The sequence below is a fragment of the Ictalurus punctatus genome, chromosome 13, assembly GCF_001660625.3.
Source record: "Ictalurus punctatus breed USDA103 chromosome 13, Coco_2.0, whole genome shotgun sequence".
NCBI classification, from domain to species: domain Eukaryota; kingdom Metazoa; phylum Chordata; class Actinopteri; order Siluriformes; family Ictaluridae; genus Ictalurus; species Ictalurus punctatus.
The window spans coordinates 12215001-12229387 of NC_030428.2; the positions used below are offsets into that span (position 1 = coordinate 12215001).

General features: G+C 41.2%; 1 protein-coding gene across 2 annotated transcripts in view; it reads left to right on the top strand.

Moving 5' to 3' along the window:
- Nucleotides 1–6877, top strand: part of trrap (transformation/transcription domain-associated protein) — a 77744-nt gene extending 70867 nt beyond the window's left edge. For both annotated transcript variants that reach the window (XM_017483776.3, XM_017483778.3), the window contains exons 66-71: nucleotide 1; nucleotides 146–363; nucleotides 1827–2011; nucleotides 3394–3597; nucleotides 4890–5084; nucleotides 5199–6877. The exon at nucleotide 1 is cut by the window's left edge and continues 225 nt beyond it. In XM_017483776.3, coding sequence (XP_017339265.1) covers nucleotide 1; nucleotides 146–363; nucleotides 1827–2011; nucleotides 3394–3597; nucleotides 4890–5084; nucleotides 5199–5483 — 1088 coding nt within the window. In that variant the 3' untranslated portion in view covers nucleotides 5484–6877. The remainder of the gene's footprint in view (nucleotides 2–145; nucleotides 364–1826; nucleotides 2012–3393; nucleotides 3598–4889; nucleotides 5085–5198) is intronic.
- Nucleotides 6878–14387: the final 7510 nt, after the last annotated feature.

Genomic DNA, 14387 nt, shown 5'->3' on the forward strand with positions numbered 1-14387 from the left:
GGTAAAGAACCTTTTATACAACACACACACACTTGCCTGGTTACTCGTGTAAAGATGTTTTGACACACCCCTGAGAAAAAAAAATAAAATAAAAAAAAAAGCCCCGTGCAATGATTAACCCATGCGCTGATGTTCTCGTTCACAGGTTCATGCCCAGGGTAGAGATTGTTCAGAAGCACAACACTGCCGCCCGCCGCCTCTACATCCGTGGGCACAACGGAAAGATTTACCCATACCTGGTGATGAATGATGCCTGCCTGACAGAATCCCGCAGAGAGGAGCGCGTACTGCAGCTCCTACGCCTACTCAACCCCTGCCTGGAGAAGAGGAAGGAGACCACCAAGAGACACCTCTTCTTTACAGGTACCATCCTCACGTCTCATCACAACGTATCTTAATACCACGCCGCTGTAATATGCAGCTTATCAATCAGAGCTAGAGTTGTGAGGTAAGTTATCGGTGTCGTGTAATGAGAGGTCGGTCTGAACAAAGAAGACATCACTAATGTAAAATCACACAGAGCTCCACGTTTTAAACAGATAAATAAGTATTTGTCTTCATGCCCAGCACACTAAACTACACACTGACCACTGAGCTGCTAGGCAAAGGCCATTCTAAATGTTTTTAGACACTTTTTTTTTTTTTTTTTTTCTTTTCAGGTAATACATAGTAAAAATGGATAAATTATGATTTCATTTAAAAAAGAACTGTGTATTACGTTAAGTAGGAAAAGCTATGTCTGCTGAGTTCATATATCAAGGCTAAATTCTGATGTGGTTTCGAGCAGCTTTAGTTACTGAGTAAGGACTGAATGCATGCAATGCCTAACAGTCCTGATATGTATTGCTTATTGTGCTTTAAAGATGTTTAATTTTATCTGTCTGTCTTTTTAAATAATCGCTTTAGCGTCTGAGCCCTGTTTCTGGGCAGTATATATTAAATCTCCATTAGTGGCTGGCATTTGAGGCTTGTAGATTTTGTACTTGGACCAGCTGTTCAGAACGCCGTTATGGCCCGGTTGTTGCCAGTTAGATCAGCAGAGGAGTGTGAGCTCGCAGTGAAAATGATGTACGATGAGGCTACAGCGGCTCAACCTTTCTCTGCTGTACGACGAGCAGAAGGAATAAGAAATGAATTTGCCCGTCTCCTGGTAGAAATAGACGGAGCACAATGTAAATCAAGTTCTCACGGTAGACGTCAAGGATGTAGTGTTCTTTTGTACAGTTTATTTTAAAAAATATACTTCTTTAAGAACATTTAAACACACTGATCTTAATTTGTCCGTATTTGAGTTGCCGATCTTTAGTACATATGATCAGGACGCTCGTCTTTATAAGCAAATGAAGGACTTGTAGTGCAAACCTGCAGCGTATTAATCGTTTCCCGGAGCCCGTGCTCGGAGCTGGTGGGCGTTTTCCCGAGAGCTCGGTCCTCACAGGTGTTTCCTCACAGGCTCTCTCGGCCGTGGATTGCTTTTGTTTAAAAATGATATGACTGGGGAATTGCAGTCTCAGTTCACTCACTGTGTAAATGGAACGATTGTATCGACAGTGGTGCGTCGGTGGAAATGTTTAGAAGATGGTTAATGGATGAGCTTAGGTTTCTTCAGAAGTCTAGCATTCTATAGGATTTTAAATATATGGCTGTGCTTGCTAATGCTTTGTGTGTGTGTGTGTGTGTGTGTGTGTGTGTGTGTGTGTGTGTAATTCAGTCTGAGACTTACAGCCTAATACTGTCTGTTCGGAAAGTGAGCCTTATTTCTACTAAGCCGGTCTTTGTCTGGCTCCATTAAATGTGATTGTGTTGTGTTGTGTCTTGTTGTGTAGTGCCCAGGGTGGTGGCCGTGTCTCCTCAGATGCGCTTGGTGGAGGATAATCCTTCATCCCTCTCACTGGTGGAGATCTACAAACAGCGCTGTGCTAAGAAAGGCATCGAGCATGACAACCCCATCTCCCGCTACTACGACAGATTAGCTACGGTTCAGGCCAGAGGAACACAAGCCAGCCATCAGGTAAAACACACGTGTTACACTGGAACCTTCCACCTATTCACTCAGTGCACTGTCTGAGGTCATACCCGTTTGTTTGTGTGTGTGTGTGTGTGTGTGTGTGTGTGTGTGTGTGTGTGTGTGTGTGGTCTTGATCTAGTAGAGCTGTCAGGGCAAACATCACTGTTTAATTTCTGTTACATTTTCTTACTCACAGGCAAAAAATCTTTGTCACCTTATGGTAATTATTTAAACTATTTAGAGACCTATTTGTGCAAATGACTTGTGTTGCTTCATTTTGCAGTTTGTTTATATTATATATTTATATTAAAATGTAACTGACCCACAGACCTTCAAATGCACACTGGTGCAAGTATAGATAGTAATACTTTTAAAAAAAAATAAATAAATAAGTGAATAAATTAAGAAATAAAATGCAGCCAGAAATACCTAGGACTGCAACTAATGATTATTTTCATAATCGATTAGTTGGCCGATGATTGATTATTATTATTATTATTATAATATTATATATATTTTTTTCGATTTATCGGATAGGGGGGTGCAAACTTTCAGTACCCTTTTTTTTTGTTGTTTGTTTAAAATAAAATCCACAAACTGAGTGTTACAAATATAAACTTCAGAAAAGAACTCAATACACACACACCAGAATATATATTATTAATTTAGAACTGTAGTTTGCATCCATAAATGTACATCCCAAAAAAATAATGCGTGAATACTATATATATATATATATATGTGTGTGTGTGTGTGTGTGTATATATATATATATGTATGTGTGTGTATGTATTTGTGTAGTTTATATTATGTATAAATATTTATGCATAGTAGGTGTTGATTTGATCAATTAGTTGTTGCAGCTCTGGTTTAAACGGTATTAAAGTGAAACATTCCCACAGATTTCTCTTGATTTAAATGCACCATCATTCATTCATTCATTCATTCTGTCTGTCGTCATATTATAGGTTTAATTTGTAATTATTCGCATTTTGCAACGTTCGCGTAGCAGAGTGAGGAAAGCCCTTGAATGCCTCTTGTGTTTTGTTAGCACAAATCTAGCAAGTTAACTACGATGATTGATGTCCATGTACATCCTCAAAACACTGACGATTATAGACGACGTTCTAGATTTAACAAGCTAATATACCTGTGTTTTGATGGATCTAAAGCAACTACTAGTACATAAAATATTTACCTTATTTAAAAGTACACAAGGGCCACAGTGTTTACTGTCGATGCACTGAACAGCCATGTTGATTTGACATCATATGCTGGACATGGGGTTGAGGAGATGCTCCTGAAATTCCGAGTCGGAGGTCGGAAGTTCCAAGTAATGATTTTTAGTTGAACACAGCATAACTCTTCCTTGTGTATGCGTGCAGGTGTTGCGGGACATCCTGAAGGAAGTACAGGGCAACATGGTACCACGCAGCATGCTGAAGGAATGGGCGCTGCACACCTTCCCCAACGCCACAGACTACTGGACCTTCCGCAAGATGTTCACTATCCAGCTGGCTCTTATCGGCCTGGCCGAGTTCATGCTGCACCTCAACCGCCTCAACCCTGAGATGCTGCAGATTGCACAGGTAACGTCTGCTCAGCTACACACACACAGCCCACAAAATGGTTGAGATTTACTGATAAATATGCAGTTCTGTGACGCCGCTAGATCTGGATATAAAAAATAGCTTGCTCTATAGATGCATTTTTTTTTTTTAAACTTTAGTGATTATGTATGCTCACAGTCCAGTCAGACTCGATCAGCTCTAGGGATCCACCTGAGATGTGCGACTCCAATACGGCTGTGGTCTCGCATGCTGTGTGGACCATCACACAGCAGATGAAGCCCTGACACACCCCCACGGCACTAAGCGTGCGCTCCTCGGATGTGACGAGTGTTTCAGATGGGCTGATTATCCGGTCACTCTCCAGCTGTCAGCCTTGATTCAGTTTAAAAAGGCTGAGTGTAGAAGATTTGGCTCTGCGTCCTTACCGCAACGGGGCAGGTCGTTGATTTGTGAGCACAGAGCCCATTCGAAGTCTTCATTAGAAATGATTATTAAACAGATGCTCCATCCTTGGATCCTAATCTGCTTTTTTGGGACAAGCAGAGGAGCAGGCATCTAAGCGACACTATTAAGTCTCCTCACTGCATGCTCCTTTCTACAGATCTTATTAGGCACGGTGAGATTGCAGAGCCAAGCAGAAGTGTGTGCGTGTGTGTGTGTGTACATATTACCATCAGGAGAACTTTGCTTATTGATTGTGCTTGAGGTCAGCCTGTGGAGAGAACCTTTTCCATGCACTTTGTTCTACTGTCGTGCGTTTTCTATTTAGGTGTCAACAGTTTTTGCATTAGATGTGCATGCATTTATGGGAACTTGGTCCGTCATGGCCTATTGTGTCTACATATGTACTAACGTTGGAAATGCAGAATTAGGTTTAAGGCAGAAAAAAACCTGTACGCTTTTTGTCTTTCTTTTAATAAGCTTCCTGAACTTTCTGAATTGCTCCAGCAGGATGTGTACATATCCGTCCTGGCTTAGAGCTTCTACCATGGCACATATTTAGTGTGTGCAGCAGCTTGCATAAGTCTTCACCCTCCTTGACCTTTTCACACTAATATAGATTTAATTGGGGTAGATTTAATTGGGATAACATGAATCTGCACTACAATATAGGTGAGTATTGCACAGCAGTTTGTAGAAGGAAGAAAATGGCACACTGCCAAGCTTGCTGGCTTGCCGCTGATGCTTCTTCCCCCTCGCTCTGAGAAGCAGAAATGGTCTGGAGATGATTTGAGATTTCCTTGCACTAGTGCTGCATTTTTTTTATTTTATTTTATTTTTTTTTAAACATTATTTTGTATTTTTAACAGGACACGGGGAAGCTCAATGTCTCTTACTTCCGCTTTGACATCAATGATGCCACTGGAGATCTGGATGCCAACCGACCTGTTCCCTTCCGCCTGACACCCAACATCTCAGAGTTTCTAACCACCATCGGTGTGTCCGGCCCTCTCACAGCCTCCATGATTGCTGTCGCCCGTTGCTTCGCCCAGCCCAACTTCAAGGTAGCACTCGCTCCCCGCTAAAGCTAATATACATATAAAACACAACAAAGTAGTGTCTTTCAATCAGATATTTTGCCGATCCTCCATCATCTTCATCTTCATCCATTCCTTCAGGTGGACGGCATTCTGAAGGCGGTTCTGAGAGACGAGATCATTGCCTGGCACAAGAAGACCCAAGAGGACACGTCGATGCCTCTGTCCCCTGCTGGACAACCAGAGAACATGGACAGCCAGCAACTGGTGTCACTTGTCCAGAAGGCTGTATCAGCCATCATGACTCGCCTGCACAGCCTGGCTCAGTTTGAGGGTGGAGAGAGTAAAGTGAACACGCTTGTGGCAGCTGCTAACAGTCTGGACAACTTGTGTCGCATGGACCCAGCCTGGCACCCATGGCTATAGAAGCTTTGACGCACTCCTATAGCTTTAAGTGTGAGGGAAGCATCACTGTGAAGCAGTTTGGTTGACTGACCAGGTTAAATGTGTCTTCAGGCACTGGGTTTTATTAAACATGTAGGACTTTATTGGCAGGTATGATGAAATTATGTGCAAACTGTAATTGAAGGGGGAAAAAAAAAAAAGAACTGTCATGTCTGAGCATTATTGTGATGATTGTGTTATTCCTGTCAATAGAGGGCTTCTGGCGGAGTGTTTCCCACAGCCATTAAAAGCTGCTTTGTACTTAAACTGATAGAGGCTGCTGTTCACCTGATGTGCTTAGCAACATGTATTTGTTGCAACATCCATGGTTTTTAGTGTGAAGTTTCCAGCAGGCAGAAGAACAGCCCTGTGAACAAAAGTGGCTTTTTGTGTTTTCACAGCCAGGGACTGCATTAAAATTGTCCAAAAAGATTTAATTCTCCATGATTTATAAGTCTCAGGTTTAAGGGTTCATTTTCGATCTGCCAGTAAGCCACATGTTAATAATTGGTTCGTGACTTAGGATTCATATAAATTAATGACATTGGATTTTGTTATGTGCATCATGTGAATAATCCCCATTGTATTGTTTCATTTCTACCTTTTTTTGTCGTTAACCCCGCTGTGATTAGATTCGGTGTCTATTCCCGTTATCTGCACTACTGTCAAACCCCAAATTCTCACTTCTGCCATCTTCTCTGCTCTTGTGGAGACACTATACACTATTCTGACACAGCAAAGCACATTCACCTCTTACCATTAAGAAATAAGCAATAGTGTTGACAGTATTTTAATTTCCCCACCCAAATGGATAAAACATACAATCCAGTAATACAAGCTATACACCGAGAGAAGTATGAAGCTGACTTTTAGCTACGTTTAGTTTCTTGGTTCTCTTGACGTGTTGGTCACTGATAGGCCTAGACTCAAATTTGTACATGTCCCTGCTTTTTCTAATGGTACCTACATTGTGCCAGTCCAAGGACTGTTACTGTAAAATGTAAATAAGCATTTTGTTTGAATAAAATGCTGTTTTTAGAAAATGACTAATTTGGAATGTAGCTGCTACATCTGGCTTGGATGTGTGAGCGGAGTTTGTGAATGATACCGGGTAGTTGTGGAGTTGATGGATGCTGTTACTAAAGCTAGATCTATATTTATTTTACTGAACCAAGTTCTTGAATTAATGGCACCCTTCACGTCCATCTGCGAAAATCATTGTAAAAAGTCACACTTTTTTTTTTCTTCTTAATTTGAAACCACTGGAGAAATCGCTTCCTTTTATTCTGGCAAAAAATCATCCTCATAAGAGCATTTGTTTAACAGAGGCTTCTCTCAAAAATGTATGTGGTAAAATTATTGGCACTTCTAAAGTATTACCTGTTGTTGTTTTTTTTTTGTACATGTTTAAAGTAAAAAAAAAAAGAAAGTAAGGTTGCAGAAATGGACAAAATCCTTTTGTCATCTGTCATTATGTGGAAAACCAATGGCCTTTCGACATTAAAGACAGAAATAGATGTTGACCTGTGACCTGTGCAAGCTGGGTAATGCATCTCAGAAACTGAAAATACTGTTGACCATTCCAGGAGAAAAGCCTTAAGCTGCTTAAGAAGTATAAGCATACATGAGAAACTTTTAAGCTTAATCCTGGTTGACTCTGCCAGGAGGTAAAGACTTTGCTGTAGATGGATCTTTAAATAAGGTAATAATCTGAACCATACAATCAGGTCCATAAATATTTAGACACTGATAACGTTATTATTTCAGCTGTCTACCACAGTATATTGGAGCTGAAGGCAAAACGCCCCAAGAGCAAGCAGCAGCTGAAGACGGCTACAGTACAGGCCTAGAAGAGCATCACCATGGAGAAACCCAGCATCTGTAATGTCTGTGTTGGCAGTCATTGTCTAAAGGCTTTTCAACCAAATATTTTTTTAAATGACTATTATGTAGATTGGTTGGTTGTCCAATTACTTTTGGTCCATTAAAAAGGGTGGTGCCATATATTAAAAAGTGCTGTAATTCCTACACTGTTCACCTGATTTGGATGTACATACCTCCTCAAAAAAAAAAAAAAAAAAAAGCTTACCGTTTACACCTTATCTGCACTTTGAGGTCATATTTATTATTTGATTTCAACTCCCTTTGTCCGTGTCTGAATATTTATGGACCTGACTGTACATCCAAACCGGCAAAAAATAGCTGCAAGAACAGAGTTTGTTTCGCCACAGCCGTCTCATTCTTTATGTAGGAACGATATCGACAGTCTGCTCATAGCATCACGTTGCATCTGTTCATTTATTTAAATGTCTTTGCTCACTTTCGTGGAGTGCCAATAATCCCATAAGAAATATCTTTTTGTTTAATTAAAAATAAAACCCAGTCCATTGGCCGTGACAAATATTACAGCGAAATTTCACAGCAGCTCCTGCCCCGAGTCTGTACTTCCACTCACAGACCTAACGCTCGTCCCTGACCGCAGCTGCCCTTGGCTACACAGCATCTCTCGTGTAGTCTTGAATACAAACAAATCAGTGCTTGAAAAGTCCTTGAAAGTGCTGGAAGTACATTTTGAAGCATCTGTGTGAACTCTTTAACTGTAAGCTGAAGTAATATCCCCTGCGTGGTGGGAGTAGATAGAGATCCAGAGTGAAGTGTGAATAAGCTTACAACTCTTCTGCTCCCAGTCTAACTGCTCTGCCAGTATAGCTCACTGCCTCTTTTCTGCCTTGCACTAATCTGTCAACACCTACACACCCTTCAGCGTCTTAAACCTCAGCACCCCTAAAGCTTCACCACACCCAAGTTCTTCAAAAATCTAGCCTTGATCAAACAGTATTTCTCAGCTTAATGGTTTCTCTGAGCTAACACATCATTCATCTCAGCTCACTCTTATAGCCGGTGTTCGATCTGCTAGCGCACTAGCATGGACAACGCTGTGGCTCTCCAGGTTTTCAGACTGGGGAAACCCACCTCAACCTTACATAAGAGAGCCTCCCAAACAATTGCGCACCATCAGTCCAAAGCAACTTGTCAAAAGAAATGTCAGCTTTAGCCTCCTGCTTATTTATTGCCACACTTGCTTTCCTTCAAATGTCTGCGGGTGGATTTAGGACGGAGAAGGGAAGGGCACGGGAGAGATATGACGGTTTGGATACCTCTCCCTGGCCTGTAGATGTCTAGACTGATAGAGGAAGGCGATGAGGAGGCTGATTGATGGAAGCCCTCAGGGAGAGTGGGCTCTGTGATTGGCACACACGCCGAGCACCAAAGGAAGAATCCTTCACTCTGTCTGAGAATCTGTCAAGAGCAAACACACCCTTCATGATATCATCTGTCTGCAGCCTACAATTACATGGAGGTGTTTTAATTCATTCTAATGAAAGAGCTTTTCATGGGGATAGAAAGTGATTTGGCGTGAAGGATTATAGGTCTAGTACTTAATGGGCTGAATTAAGTGCAGTTTTCAAGTATATGGCACTTTTTTTTAAAGGAAAGTCATGGCACAACTGTGCTTTCTGAGAGGAGCACTTTGAATACTGCCTTTAAAAATTAGGCAACTCTTTACTTGAGTTCATAGTGCTGCATGTCATCAACATAAGTGATTCGTGACAACTCCATTATTAACACCTAATAATTTCAACATAGACTTACTGGGCACTTTATTAGGAACACCTGATCATTCACACAATCAGCCAATCATGTGGGAGCAGCACAATCCATAAAATCATGCAGAGACAGGAGCTTCAGTTAATATTCCAAATGTCGGTATGGGGAATAATGTGATTGCAGGGACTTTGACCATGGCGAGGTTGTTGGTGTCAGAAGGGCTGGTTTCAGTATTTCAGAAACTGCTGGTCTCCTGAGACCTGAGTTTACATGAAAGGGGGGGAAAGGGGGGGGAGGGGGGGGGGGGGAATCTAGTGAGCAGCAGTTCTGCTGGTGGAAATGCCTTGTTGATGAGAGTTCAGAATGGACAGACTGGTTCAAGCTGACAGGAAGTCATGGATAACCGCGAGAATGACCAGGTGTACATGTGTTCATCTTAAAGAGGTATATGTATAAGGTTGTGATATGATGCACTTGACTTTGTAGCCCTGTGTACAGTACAACATTCAAACCTTCTGTAGAACTGTCATAATTAACATTTTGGCAGTTAAATGTGTTTAGTTTTACTACTTATAAAAGTTTCTAAAAATGTATTGCCATGCCATGATTGTAATGATGGTTATATTTTCTCTTAACCTCATACAGGTGCATCTCAAAAATTTGAATATTGGGGCACAGTTCCTTTTTTCTTGTAATTTAATCCAAAAAGTGGAACTTTCATATATTCTGCATTCAGTACACATAAAGTGAAATATTTCAAGCCTTTTTTGTTTTAATCTTCATGATTACGGCTTACAGCTCATGGAAATCAAAAATCCAGTATCTCAAGATATTAGAATAAAGAATTTATAATACAGAAATGTCGACCTGAGAAGACTCTAATCAGATAATTAACTCAAAACACCTGCAAAGGTTTCCTGAGCCTTTAATCTCAGTCTGGTTCAGTACACAACCACAATCACGGGGAAGATGAAAGTAGATTTTGCATTTCATTTGGAAATCAAGGTCCCAGAGTCTGGAGGAAGAGTGGAGAGACACAGAATCCAAGCTGCTTGAAGTCCAGTGTGACGTTTCCACAGTCAGTGATGATTTGGGGTGCCACGTCATCTGCTGGTGTTGGTCCACTGTGTTTTCTCAAATCGAGAGTCAATGCAGCGTCTACCAGGAGATTTTAGATACTTCATGCTTCCATCTGCTGACGAGCTTTATGGAGATGCTGATTTCCTTTTCCAGCAGGACTTGGTACCTGCTCACAGTGCCAAAACTACTAGTAACTGGTTTACTGACCATGGTATTACTGTGCTTGATTGGCCAGCCGACTCGCCTGAACCTCATAGAGAATCTACGAGACACAGCAGACTCAACAATACAGACGAGCTGAAGGCCGCTATCAAAGCAACCTGTGCTTCCAGAACACCTCAGCAGTGCCACAGGCTGATTGCTTCCATGCCACGCCGCACTGATGCAGTAATTCATGCAAAAGGAGCTCCGACCAAGTACCGAGTGCATAAATTAACATACTTTTCAGAAGGTCGACATTTTCGTATTATATTTTTGCACTAATTTTTATAAAAAATTGTCATTGGATTCCAGCTGACATCATTTATAAGCAAAATGAAATTAGAAAATAACAGACCACCCGACTATGCATCATGGACCTCACTTTGAGAACCATGGCATTAGAATAATTATGGCTGTTTTCCCAACAGATTGTTTGTTCTACTGCTGAGCAGTTATCAGTCAGGTAGGTTTCTGACAGATGAACAGTACAAATGTGTCTGATGGAAAGGTTAACACTGACCATGCAAATATCAGATTTTTATCCCCTATCTTTGCCACAGCAGTTCAGCTAGGGCGCATCCTTCCTGGCTCCAACCCATAACAGTATTGACTTAGTTATGAATCACACGTACGCACAGTACTGCCCTCTGTACTGTGAAACCACACCTCCACTGCAGCATGTCATTTAAATAGTGGTACTTTGTGATGGGTCACATTTTTAGGCGCATGTAGTGCGAGGATGAGCTGATTCAGTGTGGCCATTTTAAAATCCACTCACCCGTTTGCTGCAATATGTTTGCTGTGGCTGGATCACTGGAGAAACCCAGTCAAACGTACGCGTATTGGTTGATGTGAAGAAAACATAGCTGGCTCTCTAGATCTAAACATCCATAAAAAGTTTTTATACATTTTTGTGATGTTTAGAATATTTTGATCTCCAAGATAAATGTATCAGATAATAATAATAATTATTATTATTATTATTATGACTATTATTGTTATTATTGTGTGTGCATCTATGCTTGGTGCCCTGTGTGTACTTGTTGCCCTGTGATAGATTGGCATGCCATCCATGGCATGTATTCCTGCCTCAAGTAAACTGTTAAATCCAGGATAGATTCCGGCTCCAGCGTTACACTGATCAGAATAAGGCAGTTATTGATGATGACCGAATCTATTATTATTATTATTATTATTATTATTATTGTTAGTAGTAGTAGCAGCAATAGTAATAGTAATAGTAGCAGTAGTAGTAGATTCTTTCCTGTATGTTATGTGGCTTGGTTTTATATGGAGGATGCTTACTTATTGTTCCATTTAATCGCATCAGAGGGTAATGATTTTATCATAACTTTCACATTAAATGTGAGCGAACTGGAGGAATGAGGGTGGGCATGGACTACTTCATTTTCACCCTCATTATAAACTGTGTCTTGGGTTGTAGGGTTGACTGGGAGAATTTTCTGGCCTGCTGGTTTCCCTCATTACAATGTGTCTTGGAGTGCTTGTCAGACATACCTCCCACATCCTAAATCAATTAACCACTCTCCTCTCCAAGTGTCCTGATCTTTTAGCAGGCAGAGAAGGGAGAGCCGGCGTGTGTTTGACAGGATGACTCTCCCCAGCCCCCCTTCCAATGCCCTGATTTAATTTGTCTGGTAATATGAGAATTGGCACGTTCAGCCCAGGTTCAGTCCAAAGTGAAATTGGACAAGGGCATTGGAGCTTCACCATGTAAAAGTGTCTCACCTTGACAGCTGGCTGATTGGGCTGAGGATTGCCTGAGAAGAACACCTGAACGAAGTGCACACACCAATTCATTTAGGTGCATGCCAGGGGGATTCAAGTCTGAAGACGGTGTTATAAAGATGGAGGTAAGTGGGCAAATCCATAGTGTGTAAAAGAGAGAATACAAGCACAAGTTGCAAAGTCTTTGAACAATTTGGCTCCTAGGCTGTGAACTTTTTCTAAAACTTCACACTATCATAACATTTCAGGCATTATTGTTCAGAGCAATGGATGAAATCGTTTAGGGTGAGATTTTGGGCTCCCTCAGAACTATAATTGATACTTTTCAGGACTTCTTTTCTGTAGTATGAATCTAGAAATGCTGATGCAGCAGGCATGGTAGATAACTGGGTTCCATGTGGCTTGTGTTACTAAACCCCACTGGCTTTATTCCAGCTTGTCAAGATAGACATCTCCCATCATAGATCACAGAGCCTCGATTGTCAATGAAATATTTATCTGGAAACATATAGAAATTGTTTTTGCCGAGTGTTCTGTTTTATAAGATAAACCTATCCAAGAAGTCGCATAGTGGATGAGCTCAGTAATGTGAGTTATCTTCTTATGCAGCTTTATAGCTATTTGTATCACCTCCCAATTCACCCAGCCAGTTCTCCCCTATTATTTGACAGTGTTTCCCCCTTGATAATGCAGGGTTGCTTCAATACAAATGCACCGTTCTGGGCAGTGTGAAGCTCAGCTTAGCGACTTTGGTTGGTGATTCCAGGGCAGCACGGTGCCCTGACACTACCTCACAGCTACAGGGACCCTGGTTTAATCCTGAGCTCAGGTTCTGCCTCTGCAGAGTTTTTCATGTTCTACCTGTGTTTTACTCTGGGTTCTCCAGTTTTCTCCCACTGTCCAAAAACATGCAGGTACATGGATTGGCTTAAATGGCCCTTGGGGGGAATGAGTGTGTGGATGTGGGTGTGCATGGTGCCCTGCATTGGACTGGTGTCCCATCCAGGGTGAGTTCTCCTGCCAGTGTTTCCATGACAGGCTCTAGATCCACTGCAACTCTGACCAGGACAAAGCAGATACTGAAAATGAATGACGAATGAATAAATAATCATTTCACTAGTTTTTCCATACTTATTCCTCCAGAATTGCCAAGCTTCATTTGCTTAATAACACTCACTCACCATCAATCCTGTATACACCCAATGAACACTTGAGGAACTATTAGGAACACTTTACTAATACCAGGTCTGGTCTTCCTTTGCTCTCAAAACAGCCTCAATTCTTCATGGCATGACAAGATGTTGGAAACATTCCTTTGAGATTCTGGTCCATGTTGATGTAAATGTACTTTTCAACAACCTTGAAATTCTGCAGTTCTTTTTTTTTTTTTTGCACTGGAAAGAAAATGACATTTTGTATCTTTTATTTTTTCTTCAAATAACAGATGCTGAATTCATTCATTCCTTCAGCAGGGTGTCCATCTTTATCATATGAAAGCCTTTCTTGACATGTGCTTTTCTCCCATAGGGTAAGCTGCACTGTATAAGAGCTGCTGTTGTGGCAGGACACACTGAGCATCTTAAGTCCAGCTCATTTCCACCTCCAGTGGAGGGAGACGACTCCTTTAGCCCTCAGGAGAGATAACTGTTCACGGCCAATCACACCTCATGGCAGATGGAGGCAAGGTGGTGGAGGCCAGTCACTACCTCAATATAATCGGCCATGATTTTTTCTCAGTTCAGTGGAAAATGCTGGAGTTAATGTGTTTATGCTTAGTTTTTTCCTAGTATTGTACAGTTCTTTTCAATTAGCATATTTCTATCATATAGGGCCATTATTGTTCAGGCAATGAACATGGTGATCTAAATGATCAGAGCAGTCTGTTTTTGCTGCAACGAAAGGCAGCTTTACTACCGGATCAAAATTCAATTAAATTCAAGGAAGGTCACATCACAGTCAATAAAACCTCTAGTTTACCAGTCTGCTTCTGCTAAATATGCTGTCACCTAAGAAAAAAAATGTTCTGATCCTAATTTGTTTTTGTATTACTGGTAGAAAATATCAGTGTGCTCATAGTGTGTGGCACTATTTCTTTCCTGCCACTGCCTCGACTGAGACTGTTAGCAATAATAATTAAATAGTCCACATAGTAATTCAGCTGTCCCACAAGGATTGGTTAAATATAATTCTCATTTCCGTACTCAAGCAGCCACTGCAGATTTTCATATAGCATTTTGAGGATTAGGA